Source organism: Sapajus apella, unplaced genomic scaffold, assembly GCF_009761245.1.
Source record: "Sapajus apella isolate SASKATOON/1434 unplaced genomic scaffold, GSC_monkey_1.0 scaffold21, whole genome shotgun sequence".
NCBI lineage: Eukaryota > Metazoa > Chordata > Mammalia > Primates > Cebidae > Sapajus > Sapajus apella.
This window is the reverse complement of record NW_022436961.1, coordinates 20,265,078-20,279,261: the sequence shown is the minus strand read 5'-3', so window position 1 is coordinate 20,279,261 and position 14,184 is coordinate 20,265,078. Positions and strand designations below refer to the sequence as shown.

Below are 14,184 nucleotides of genomic sequence, written 5' to 3'. Positions count from 1 at the left end.
GTGGTGTAGACAGAAGATCTGGTGAGAGAGGCACGATGGTGCCACATTAGGAAGTAACTTGGCTTTCATGAATAGTTGTGCTCAGTTGCTCTATCTATATTGTCATTGATTTAAAAAAGAATGTGGGCCAGGGACAGTGGCACAGTCCTGTAATCCCAGCACTTTTGTAGACCAAGGCGGGTGAATCACAAGATCAAGAGATCAAGACCATCCTGGACAACATGGTGAAATCCTGTCTGTACTAAAAAGACAAAAATTAGCTGGGTGTGGTGGCATGCGCCTGTAGTCCCCGCTACTTGGGAGGCTGAGGCAGGAGAATCACTTGAACCCGGGAGGTGGAGGTAGCAGTGAGTCGAGATTGTGCCACTGCACTCCAGCCTGGGCGACAGAGCAAGACTCTGTCTCAAAAAACAAAACAAAACAAAACAAAAAACCACACTAACTATTCTTATTCAAACATCTTTGTGCCTGTGAGTATATCTATATGGTAGATACCCAGAAGTGAGTTGACCCAGCCTAAGATCATGATATTTCACGTTTTTGGAAAATGCTGCCAGTTCGTCTTTTAACAAAACTGTCCATATTGGTAACCACTCCTACTTTGTTCAGCAGCATCTGAGACTACCCACACCCTCACACTCCCACCAAAACTCAGTGTGATTATTCTTTTCCATGTTTACAACGTGAAGTAGGCAAAAATCTCATTATGTTCTTCAGTTCTCCTTCTATTTTTTGCTCTTGAGGCTGAGTATCTTTCTGTTTTTTTGTTTTTGATTTTCTTTTTTTGAGACGGAGTTTCGCTCTTGTTGCCCCAAGCTGGAGTGCAATGGCACAATCTCTGCTCACGGCAACCTCTGCCTCTTAGGTTCAAGCGATTCTCCTGCCTCAGCCCCCTGAGTAGCTAGGATTACAGGCACCTGCCACTGTGCCCAGCTATTTTTTTTTTTTTTTGTATTTTTAGTAGAGACAGGGGTTTCACCATGTTGGCCAGGCTGGTGTTAAGCTCCTGACCTCAGGTAATCTGCCCGCCTCTGCCTCCCAAAGTGCTGGGATTATAGACGTGAGCCCGGCTGAGGCTGAGTATCTTATATATTTCTTCCTCATTTGTATTTACCTATTTTTGAAAACTGGGTTCTTTTTATTATTGTTTTATAGTAATTCAACATATTCTGACTAGTAAGCTCTTGAGTGTTTTAAACACTGCAGACATTTTCTTCTAATTCTTTGCTTGTGTTCTAGTTTTGTTGCTAGTGCCTTTCTCTTAGCAATTACAACAAATGTTTCTTTAAGCAATTACATTTCTCAGTGACTTTCTTCATGGCTTCTAGTTCTTCTATTTCCGTAGGAAGGCCTCTGTGCCTTGAATTTTCAAACCACTTCATATTTTCATCTGAAAGATTTATAATTTTCCTTTTCTTGAAATCCACCCATAATTTATTTTTAGTATCACAAGCTAGAAATCCAATTTTGTGTTTTCAGTTGGATGGTCAATGTGATACGATCATTCGTTCAATGATTTTTCCTTTTTCCATCTTTTTGAATTGACTTTTAGGATGTATTCAATTACATGGGCACATGGGTCTGTTTCTGTTCTATTTTGTTGTATTTATCTTTGTTCTATTTATCTCTGTATCTATGCCTAACAAAATACTCTGCTACATTAATTGGTATGGATTTACGGTCTGTTTTGGTATGGTTTGGGAGAGGAATGCCCCCACATCACTACTCTTCTGTTAATTATCCTTATACATTTTCTCTTCCAGATGAAGTTTGTCAATCTCCGTAAAAATTTTATTGTGTTTTGATTATAATTGCAGTGATTTTAAGCTTTGGGGAAGAACAAACATATTAACAATACTGAGTCTTCCCATCTATAAATGTTATGTTAATATCTTTGAATGTATTCAGGTCTTCTTTTATGTATCCATTACACTTTCTAATTGGTTAATGCTAGTATTTACACAATTATTTTGTAATTCTGCATTTCCAAGCATATAATTATAAATATCAAATACACTTTCGCGAAATTTGGTGTATGTGGGTGTACATATGTGTGTATGGTCATATAATTAAATACTTATGTAAGTTTATTGTTACATAGTTATATTTTTCCATGTGTTACTTGTTCATTGTTAGGCTTCTTCCTTCCTTCCCTCCTTCCTTCCTTCCTTCCATCCTTCCTTTCCTCCCTCTCTCCCTCCTTCCTTCCTTCTTTCCTTCTCTTCTTCCCTCCTTCCTTCCCTCTTCCTTCCTTTCTTCCTTCCTTTTTCCTTTCTCTCTTTCTTATTCTCTGTCGCCCAGATTGAAGTGCTGTGGCGCAGTCTCAGCTCACTGCAACCTCTGCCCGCCAGGTTCAAGTGATTCTCCTGCCTAGGCCTTCCAAGTAGCTGGGATTACAGACGCATGCCACCACACCTGACTAATTTTTGTATTTTTAGTAGAGATGGGTTTTACCGTGTTGGCCAAGTTGCTCTCAAACTCCTGACCTCAAGTGATCCTCCCACCTTAGCCTCCCAAAGTGCTGGGATTATAGGCATGAGCCACCATGCCCAGCCTACTGTTGGGCTTATTTCATATTTTTGCTTTCTTATTTGTTTCACTCTTGTGAACAAAAATTGACCCCATTACATTTTCAAATTGGTTAATGCTGATATCTAGAAAACAATTTTGGAATTCTATTTTCTTAAGCCTTTTCTATGTCACATACACTTTAGCTAAATTTAAGTACCTAAACTTATCCTGGATTTATGCTATGGACTAAATTGTGTCCCTTGCAAAATTCATATGCTGATATCTTAACCTTCAGTAACTCAGACTGTGACCTTATTTGGAGACAGAAGCTTTAAAGAGGTGACTAAAATAAGGTCATTAGGGTGGACTGTAATCCAATGTGTCTAGTGTTCTTATAAGAGGAAATATGGACACAGACACAGGCAAAGAGGGAAGACCACTTGAAGACACAGGGAAAAGATGGCCATTTAAAAGCAGGGGAGAGGGCCAGGCGCAATAGCTCAGACCTGTAATTCCAGTACTTTGGGAGGTGGAGGTGGATGGATCACTTGAGGTCAGGAGTACAAGACCAGTCTGGGCAGCATAGTGAAACCCCATCTCTACTAAGAATATAAAAATGTTAGCTGGGCGTGGTGGCGCGCGCGTGTGGTCCCAGCTACTCGGGAGGCTGAGGCAGGAGAATTGCTTGAACCCGGGAGATGGAGGTTACAGTGAGCCGAGGTCGCGCCACTGCACTCCAGCCTGGCGCCTGGTGACAGAGTGAGACTCTGTCTCAAAAAAAAAAAATTAGTAGGCTGTGGTGGCACGTGCCTGTAGTCCCAGCTACTTAGGAGACGGAGGCATGAGAATCATTTGAGCTTGGGAAGCAAGATTGCAGTGAGCTGAGATGGTACCACTGCACCCCAACCTGGGCGATAGAGACTCTGTCTCTAAATAAATAAATAAATAAATGCAAAGTAGCAAGGCCTCAGAGGATACCCATTCTTCTGCCACCTTGATCTCAGATTTCCAGCATTCAGAACTGTGAGAAAACACATTTCTGTTATTTAAATCACCCAGTCTATGGTTCTTTGTTATGGTAGCCCCAGCAAACTAATACAGGGGTCTGTATTAGGATGGGAACAGAATTTATGAGAAGTATAGGAGCTTCCCAAGACATGTAGCTATTTCATCACAAGGCTTATTATCCTTGAATGAGACAATCTCAAGATGATTTTAAATTTGAAAATGAAAACTGTCAAAGCTGTGTTTTTCATGGGTCTTTTTTCACTATAAAAATCCATGTGCTTTGTCTCTAGGGTGAGAAAGAATTTTATTATTAGAATCTCTGTTGAGTTGATCTTTTCCATTCTTCTTCCAACAATTGCTATAATGTTAGCCAATTAAAATAAGCATTATCTTGCAGCTCTAAATCAAATACAATTTGAAGCCTCCTTTCCCAAGGCCTGATTAACTTTTTTTGGTATGTTTAGCTTGTATCTGCTCACCTTAATGGACCCTCTTAGTAGTCTAAATAGTTTTCAGTTGATCTAGTGGGTTTTTAGATAAATGCTCACATTACCTGTAACACCTACTTTTCTTTCTTTCCTTCTTTCTTTCTTTCTTCTTCTTTTTTTTTTTAGGTGAATCTCACTCTGTCACCCAGGCTGGAGTGCAGTGGCGTGATCTCGGCTCACTGCAACCTTCACCTCCTGGGTTCAAGCAATTCTCCTGTGTCAGCCTCCTGAGTAGCTGGGATTACAAGTGTGTACCACCATGCCTGCCTAATTTTTGTATTTTTAGTAGAGACGGGGTTTTACCATGTTGGCCAGGCTGCTTGAACTCCTGACCTCAGCTGATCCGCCTGCCTCAGACTCCCCAAGTGCTAGGATTACAGGTGTGAGCCACTGCATCCAGCCATTTTCATTACCTATTTTAATTAATGGTAGTTTTCTATGATTACCCAGGAACTGTCCCTACTCTATTGCCTTCTGTGCCTTTTATTTGCCCCTTTGAAGTGGTGAATACCATTAGGAATTTGTTAGATAATAAAAAATCGGCCAATATTTTGGGCATCCCTGCTCCATCCCCAAGATAAGAACATGTAACTTCTCTAACTAGTCTCTGTTAACTACAGACATACAGCCAAGATGAATTTTTCACAAAAATCAATGCTTTAAGGTTTTAGTAGGGGCACGATGTAGTGGTTTTAAATATGGGACTCCCTGAAAACTTCATTCTGAAAGAAATGCCAGACATTTTTGATGCTCCCAGAGCCACTCATCAAGAGACATCTTAGGGTAAGGTAAGGATCCCAGAAACTTAGTCTGCTTAACATCAATGAGACACAAATAATGACCTTCCTAGCTCCAGGATGTTGCATGTTGTAAAGATGCATCACCTATTCATTAATTACAAGAGCCTCTAAGTGGCAAGGGAAAGAAAGACCACTCTAAGCTAAAATGTAGAACAGGAAACTTGTGACTTGAGAGCTCTGGCCTCCCCTTCCTTTGCTCTTTTTCTTACTAGTGTCCTCCCTCCTATTTCAACTGCCTCTGCCTGTTTGCCTTCTCTTATTTGCTCTAAATGATCTTTCTGAAAAGCATCTATTATCAGTCATTTATACTTACGTGCCAATTAAAGTCAATGGTTCTATTTTAAGAACATTGGCATGTCTGATTTCTACCAGAGCAGTGAACTTGTTGGTCCTTCCATGAAATTATCAGGCATCAGTGAGCAGGTAGGTAAAGATTCTGGTGACTTGAAGACTCAGCCAATAGGGATGCCAATTTGTGGGTTAAGGGACTCAGAGCTCAGAAACTCGCTTGGACATTGGGGCCCACCTTGGGCTATGTAGTACTCCTGGGTAGTACAGTCTCTATCCTGTGTGTTCCACTTCCTCTGGACTGCTCCAGTCTTAATAGGGTAATAAGAACGCTTTACTCGCAGTTCATGACATCTGAAACTCTTCTATCTACAACTATTTAAGAGGTGGCTATCAATCTGTTACTAAGAAGGTTCATGAAGTGAATGAGTATTGAGCTGAGTTTCTTCCTAGTTTCACGTTCATTCATTCACTTACTTTTAGAGACAGGATCGTGCTTTGTCACCCAGACTAGAGTCCAATGGTGCCATCATGGTTCACTGAAGCCTCAACCTCCTGGATTCAAGTGATCCTCCCACCTTAGCCCCCCAGGTAGCTGGGACTACAGGCACTCAGCTAATTAAAACAAAAAAATTTGTAGAGACTGGAGTCTCCACTATGTTGGCCAGGCTGGTCTTGAACTTATGGCCTCAAGCAATCCTCTTGCCTTGGCTTCCCAGAGTGCTGGGGTTACAGGCATCAACCACCGTGCCAGCCACTTTGACATACTTTAAAAGACAAGTTGAGATAATGGGATACAGAGTTATTTTTGCATGTCTTTGAGAATTTTTTGAGATCGTTTATAGGATGAAATAAATTATTTTTCCACATAGATGAGGACTTCCCAGCACAATCTCTTAGCAATCCATGGGCTTTGAGCCTGTAGCCCCAAAAGGAAGCCTATTTGTGGGCTTCTTCAAACACTAAGGAGATCTTATTACTACCTCCAGGAGCTTCTGGCTGGACCTAGAGCCCGGAAACAACTCCTGGGGGATTATTTCATGTGATCTCATGGTGGCAGAACACGGGTGGGGCAACACTGCCTCACAGCAACCCTAATCAAACAAAAATTAAATTGAGGCTTCTACTTGGCAAGGAGTTTGCTATTTTAGCTTGGTTTTCAATGCTGTCTAAATTGATAGTAAAGTTTCTAAAATTCAACTTGTTCCTGCCAATTTACTGGTAACAGGAACTACATACAAAACGATGTTTCAAAATTAAACATGCTAGCTCAAGACATTTGTAATTTTTAAGTAATTTAGAATCATATTTTAAAAAATGCTTTGAATTCTCCCTTCCTATCAGAGTAAAAAGTTGATAATTATTCACCATACTTAAAAAGAATCCTAGTTATATACAACTGATCACCAATTATTAAAGGTGGAAAGAACATTGAGTATTTGAATATTCCATCAATGTTCTTTCCACCTTAATTTAAATATTCCATCAATATTTGAGTATTCCATCAATGTTTGACTGTTCCATCAATGTTCAAATATTCAATGTTCTTTCCACCAAATAGAAAGATTTGGTGGAAAGAACATTGATGAACTCCTTGCAGATCAAAGCAATGTCAAAGTGATTGGCTCATTAAATGGCAGTCAGTTGTAGAATCCCAGATGTGTGACTCTGGGGTGGCATGCTTCAAGAGCAACTGATACTTTTCTGGAATGTACCACAAGGATCGAGGATATATGAAGACATCTCTTTCATCTCTCAGGACTTGTTAATCACACAGCAGGCCCTAGGTTGCCAGCTTAGTATTCTTCAATTGTTTCAATGTAGATTGCATTATATTTCTGAGTTTTAAAGATTTCCAAATAAAAAAGGTGTTTAAATTAGGTAAATATTAAATGTGTGCTTTTGGTATATGTGACATCTGCCTTCTGCATTATTACTTATTAAAATTTATTTTAAAATACAGTCACATCAGAAAGCATATTTTACAGTGGTAAAGCAGCAGTTTTTATTTATTACAAATTCTAAAAAAGAATACAACTTAAGTAAAAAGGAACACTGATCATCACTTAAAAACATTTAAATTTAAAATTACTACTAAAAAAAAACCCTTTACAGCCACACAAATCCAATGTCTTTGTTGGTTATTACAGACATAGATTTTCTGTAGGGTTTTGGGCCCTATCAACAATTTCTATTAAGTACAGTGATAACAAAATAAAGCAATAAAACAACTGGGCACTCGTAGGGGCCACCAAAGATAAAGGGCCCATTAATCAGGTGTAGGCCAGAGAAACCCAACCTGTTGGCAATAGGAGGCTCTTTCCTACCTGGATCTTGGTGAGATACATGGCACAGCAAGGCTGTCAGTGCATGTGCATAAATTGTAGACCGGGTCCCACTATGCTAGTTCCGGAATCAGCTACCCCTTCCATGAGTCACAGAAGTTCCTTGGTCCTTATTCATCTTGATATGCCCACAGGATATTTGGAATTAAGGACCCCAAACTACCTGACTTGCATCTGAAGTCTTTCACTTCATATCGCACCTCATCAGTCTAAGAGCCCATACTACAAGGGTAGCTACAGATAGATAGATGCTTATGCCTTAAAGGCTGCCTGACCCTGGAACCAGCCTGGGGCTCTGATTATGATCCATGGGGCTGTCAGTGGTTAGGGAAAGCTCTTTAAGGCCCAGCGATCATGGCAGTGGCATCAGCCACGGTGAATAAAAGTTAAGTATAGTCCTCCCAGCAAACAGTATTATCAGTTGGGTTGAGCCATAACAAAATGCATTTGAAATCAATAAGACTAAACTGTATACGTAAAAACAATAATGAATATTACAAAAACCAACAACCACAACAATAACAGATCAGGCTTCTCAAAATCCAGAAACTGGAAGGCTATTTTAAAATGTTTAAATATAATTATGTACGGAAAAAAAAAATCTCCCCAAAACAATGAAGTCAAGCAACCTTACTTTCACATCTACATGACTAAAAATTGACCTTGGCTAGCATTACTTGCTACACGAATATCCCTACTTTCCCCCTTGATATTTAAGGACATGTGGGAGAACTTTATAAAAAAGTAAAGTATGCAAGAGAAGGCACTGTTTTGGCCCCAGCAAAAAGGACAGTTAATTTCACAAGAATCATGTGAACTTTAATAACCCATGACGTACATGCTAAACTCAATCCTTCAAAACCCTGAGGAAACTGTATTTTTGGTGGTAACAGTTTCTTGAAGCGTATCAGGAGAAAGCATGAGCAACATCACCAGAAAGTCAGAATCTTGGCATGATGTCATCACGTGGTTTGTAATCTCAGAGCACGCCCTGATTTAAGAGGAGGGAAAGCAAGCTCAAGTGCTCTTTCCGTCATCATGGGTATTGGATGCTGATGGCTTTTCCTTATGCTCCCTGCTAAGCATTTCAACAAATTTGGAAAATAGGTAAAAATAGATTCTAATTCAAAGTGTTTTATTAAAAATTTTTTTTTTCTTTTTGAGGCAGGGTCTCACCATTGCCCAGGCTGGAGTACAGTGGCATAATCTCAACTCACCGCAGCCTCAATCTCCTGGGCTCAAGTAATGCTCCCATCTCAGTACCCCAGTAGCGGGGACTACAGGTGCGTGCCACCATGCCCAGCTAATTTTTGTATTTTTTGTAGAGGCGGGGTCTTGCTAGGCTGCTCAGGCTGGTCTGAAACTCCTGTGCTCAAGTGATAGGCTTCCCTCGACCTCCCAAAGTCCTAGAATTACAGGTGTGAGCCACCAAGCCTGGCTTAAAATTTTTTTTAACAACTACCTGTAAGCACTCAAGACTTAAAAAGTATTTTGACTAATATGCAAAATGTAAATGTTTTTTAAAAATTCTCTTATTCATAGAAATTAAAAGAAGACAATCTTTTATTTTTTAAAGGAAAATAATTCTGAAACTAATATTTTCTGTCAACTATGGCTGGTAATGGTAAAGCTCCATAAATTCATGTTACTTTTTCTTATAGATCTCTCTCAAATGACACTTTGGATTTAGTTTCCTCAGTGTTGATCTCTGGGGAAATGTGATTATGATAATCAGTATTTCAGTACATATCAAAGGTTCTAATGTAAGTTTTCCTCATAGTTTTAAATAGAGTTTGCATAGCTCTATTCTTTCATGTAAGACTGCCATTGCCTTTTGGTGGTCATTCACAAATTAGTCTTTTGTAAAGAGTATACAATTGAGGCGCTATTATAAGAAATTCTCACTGAAACGTTGAGAATATATTCCTTAGCGTAGACAGGAAAAGTAATTTAAGCTGCTTTTACTCAATCACAAAAGAATGTGCATATGTACTTTTTAATTACTGGAGAAGACTTTATATACTTTTCATTGATTACTAGTCAAAACTCTGCAACACATTCAGGTAATTTTGAGAAAGTAAAAAGAACAACGAGTTCAAAACATTATTAATTCAAATGTAGAAACAGGAAGGTGCCAAAGAGCTGGTGGTACTGACTTTTACCAATAAACACCTACCAAAAGAGATCTGTCAGAAAAGGTGTGGTGGAAACAAGTAAACAGGAATTCCCAAATGCCCCCTACCACCTCTCCATTCCAGATTACAAAGCACCTCTTATAATGTACTAGAGTTTAGTGATTTCATATTAGAAACATTATAAATACTTCTTAAAGAGCCTATTTATAGGAAATATACATATAAAATCATAGTACATTTTAAAATAGTTTAAAAACTAAAAATTTGGTGTAAGCATATCTATCAACATCAAACATTAATTTTTCTCCACATCAGTTGGGTTTTGTACCCACGTAACGATATCGCCAAAGCCCACCATAAATCCAACTTACACACGGACATTTGAAATACACACACACAGATATATGTACACTCACACATACATACATAACTGTAACATACATACAAACACACACATCCATTTGAGTCCTCACAGAAAAAAAGGCACAGTGGCTGACAAAGCATCTTTTTATAGTTATTGGTGTCTGTAAATTATATCAATGTGGAAAAATAATTTTTCCCTACATTCTGCTTCAAATTGAACACAGTGGGCATAACAGTTTTAGCTGCCTATCACATTCTAAACAAGTTTCTTGATTTTGTTACAGTAAACGATGAGTTTTTATATATAACAACTGTTCACATTTCCTGTGTGAAGGGCCTATTCTAGATCGAGTGTGGAACCAAAGGGGTTTTCCGTGTACTGTGACAACAGCAAGGGTTTATGAGCCTGCCTACCGTCCCTTCCCAAATATCTGACCCTATGCTTATCCAACTCCTTCTCTCCAGTAAAACATCCAGCTTGAGAGAGAATTCTGGGCTTCTGATTTTACCATGTGCACCTGGAAGTTGTGGAATGTCCATAATGAGTTCTGTGTCACAGATGCTCCAACACTAGCAGCCAGAAACTCAGGCTTTCTACCTGTTTGATGTTTAATCACAATAAACTCTTGGTTATGCAAAACCATCGCAACTTGCTTTTTAATGGCATCAATAAAATAACTGATTTCTTGGGAGACCTGTGAGAAAAACAAATGTTTTCCTTGCCTTTGGATTATGTGGGCCAGCTAGTGTGCTTGGTAATGTTCACCATGGTGTCCTGGGAAATGTCACCCAGCCTCATCCAATGAACTACTTAATGATTTGTACAAAAGAAAATAGTTTATGAGAAGCAAAACACACTGCAAATAAATAGTCCACTATTAGGGAACCCTCAAATGTAAAACGTAACAATTAGAGAATCTTACATGTAAAAACCAATTTACTCATTTACGAAGATAACTGTGTTTATACAATTTTAATTCAATTTAATTTTTTTTAGTTTACAGTTTTAAATAATCATGTTTTTAACCAGAGTATTTGAATCCTCAATCACTGATGGGTTATTGTATACAAACTCTGGAGCTTGTATTAATAGGCTTAGTGTGGTCATTTGAAAGCAAATGGAATAAAAAGTGCTAAACAATTTATCGAGTAGGGGGAGAAAAACATTCCTAAATGTTTCCAAAAGAAACATCAGAGGTAAATTAGATCCAAAGCCCTTACATTGGGCCAGATGCCATTTAATATTGGAATAGGCACATTCATCTCAGAACAGGGGGATTTTCTCTTCTTCTATCCCTTGATCCTTCCCTCTTCGCAGGATGCTGTTGTAGCCCCCTCATCTCCAGGACAAGAGAAAAGAAACATAGAAACAAATAAATGAACTCTGTACCCAAGAAGTCAAGATAAAAACTAAACTGTGATTAGGTAAGTAATGGAAAACGGATGAACCATGCCATCAATTGTGTGGGCTGGGAGAGTCTGTTGGCTTATTTTAAGTGACTTTTTAGAAAAGGATGCTTGGTGTCTGCTTATTCAAGCATTGGTCTAACTCTCTCATCTTCAAACATATTCTCATTACGGTCACTCCCATGAGCTTTCTGGCCAGGGTGACTACTTTCACTTTTTAATTTCAAGGGTCCCAAGTAGATCACACTGCCTCTCTTAAGTCCCTGACTGGGGATACGTCATTCACAAAAAGTGAAGAGCTCGTATTTTAGGAACACTGTTTGCAAAGGAGACAAGAATTCAAAAGGATGACAAATAGTGACTTGGAATGCCACTCCTGGCCTGTGCAGTGCGGCAGAAGCAGCCATCCCTATTGGCTGAAGTTTGAGCAAACTGTCATACCTCATAGGGAAAAAAATTTGCATTAAACCCACTGCTGGCATTCATAACTTAATGAAAAGGCTCATTCCTTATCCCCTTATCTTATCCCTAACCAGTGATAGACACCATGATGAGTAACTGCATTTTGGCATCCCCTAAATTGACAGTGATGAAGTCAAATAAGATGGAGCTACTAGTATTTCCCCAACTGCAGGGGGCACACACAAAACCTCTTTGCATTCAGTGATTTACCTCTTTTTCAGTATGTGCAGTATACGCCACTGATTAATGACAAAACTGGAAAGATGTAACACCGTAATAGTAAAACACCAGCTAACTTTTAACACTCATGTTCCCAAGCATATACAAACACACATACATACACACACACATACATACACTCCCACTATTTGGGGGCTGTTGATCACTGATGAACGACGCCTCCACTTAGGAAGTTTCCCAGGGCACATAATTCACCATCTGAGGAGATGCTGTGCAGATGAGTGAGTGTAAGTTAGGGTGAACTATGCATGGAGCGAACCCATGACAACCTAGCATGCTCATGACATCCTGTCATGTTTTACTCAATGTAGGATATGTATGTTAAGATGATGACCAGCTCTCCTCCTGCAAGAGTTAGAATTCGCTTGTCTTTTCATGGAATATGAAAGGTAAACTGAGATTTCTTGGGTGATGGTCATTTGCCTGAATGGCAGATTTTTCTTCTGTTGCTGCATGAATATTGTCTGGATAAGCACCTTCTTCGTCTTCATCTCTCAGATGACCCTCCAGGCTGTGTCTAATGCCATAACCAAAGTAAATCAGGAAGCCTATTGGGGTGGGGGTAAAAAAATCAATGTTTCAGGTATGTCAGAAAATGACTTTTAAGTTATTGAGGTGGAGAATTAAATACAGAACTTAATAGAGTTTTTCTCTTTCCTTTCTGTAGTACTTTAGAACAGGGGTCCCCAAACCCCAGGCCGTGGACCACTATTGTTAGGAACCAGGTCACACAGCAGGAGGTGAACTAGCGAAGCCTCATCTGTATTTACAGCCACTCCCCATCTCGCACATGACCACCTGAGCTTCACCTTCTGTCAGAGCGGTGGCCGCATTAGATTCTCATAGAAGGGACTATGCATGTGAGAGATCTAGGTTGTGTGCTCCTTACCAGAATCTAACTAATGCCTGATGATCTGAGGTGGAACAATTTCATCTCAAAACCATCCCCCACCCTGCCTATGGAAACACTGTCTTCCGCAAAACCCGCCCCTGGTGCCAATAAGGTTGGGGTCTGCTGCTTTAGAAGAATGAAATGCAAATACAAGATACCCCATAGAAGGTCTCCTTGATAAATATCTTCCTGATGGAATGTGCCTCTCTATTTTTAAGACCCAAACTTTCCAGATTGTATTTCACTCTCAACAAGTTTTGCAGTGTTGGTATGGAAAAAATTTTAATTTATGCTCTTAAAAGTCAATACTGTAAACAAAATGACATGTGGGCTAAAGTCTCAAAGTATACCCTAAATACAAGTGGTGAGTCATCAGAGTCAAGGTCAGGTATTTTGGAAAGTACGACCTGTATTAACAAAGGGGACATGGACATGCCTTCCACGTGTCATTGTCACCAGGAGAGTCCAAAGAATCGTGTGCAAAGCAACCGTTTATTCACAACCACACTGACTGTGTGTGGATCAGGGCAATGTTTTAAGTACCCTCCTAAGATCACTGCAGACATGTAGGCATTTTGCTGTTTTAGTTCCATTTTAGAAAATTGGTTGTGAGTTTTGGGTTGATGTAAAATGACTTTTTCTGGGTTTCATTTTTTTTACCCATAAGTTGAAGAAAATAGAGCTTACATGATTCTAGAGGGTTACTGGGAGATACTGATTTAAAAAGGCATCTGAAAACATCTGGAAAAGCACTCAGACATCCCTAAGAATTGGAAAAGAAAAAAATGGGGGAAAAAACCCTTTATTCCCAGGATGAGGGAGAGAGTGCATTTCTCTCATCACAGCACATGAAATAGGAAAGAGAGCTCAACATTAAAGCACATACCAAGTGCCATCCAAATGCTGAATCTGATCCAAGTGTCTGCGCTCAACTGGACCATCAAGTAAATGTTCACCAGGATACTGAATGCTGGCAAAAATGGTAAGAATGGAACCTAAGGGGGAAAACAATCCTTTTGATTATACTCATATTTTGAAGCATGTTCCTCAAGTTATTTCAACAGGGTGGCTATTAATTTGGCATATATACATTCACACCACATCAGTCACAGCAAAAACCATGCTCTAGAGTCTGTAAAAGGAGAATCACAATTTTAGAGCATTTACTAAAGCTCAAGGCAACAGGGGGTTTATCAGATTCACTAACACCTGCACCATCAAAATAATATTGGCTTTAGGATTTAG

General features: G+C 39.4%; 1 protein-coding gene across 4 annotated transcripts in view; it reads right to left on the bottom strand.

Moving 5' to 3' along the window:
• Nucleotides 1-7,075: 7,075 nt before the first annotated feature.
• SLC7A2 (solute carrier family 7 member 2) overlaps nt 7,076-14,184 on the bottom strand; it is a 70,371-nt gene continuing 63,262 nt past the window's right edge. For 2 of the 4 annotated variants that reach the window (XM_032288370.1, XM_032288371.1), the window contains exons 11-12: nt 13,826-13,934; nt 12,378-12,595 (exon numbers count right to left, since the gene is read on the bottom strand). In XM_032288370.1, the coding sequence (XP_032144261.1) occupies nt 12,402-12,595; nt 13,826-13,934 (303 nt within the window). In that variant the 3' untranslated portion in view covers nt 12,378-12,401. Of the gene's footprint in view, nt 12,596-13,825; nt 13,935-14,184 lie in introns of all 4 variants that reach the window. The other 2 variants (XM_032288372.1, XM_032288373.1) reach the window with 2 other exon arrangements.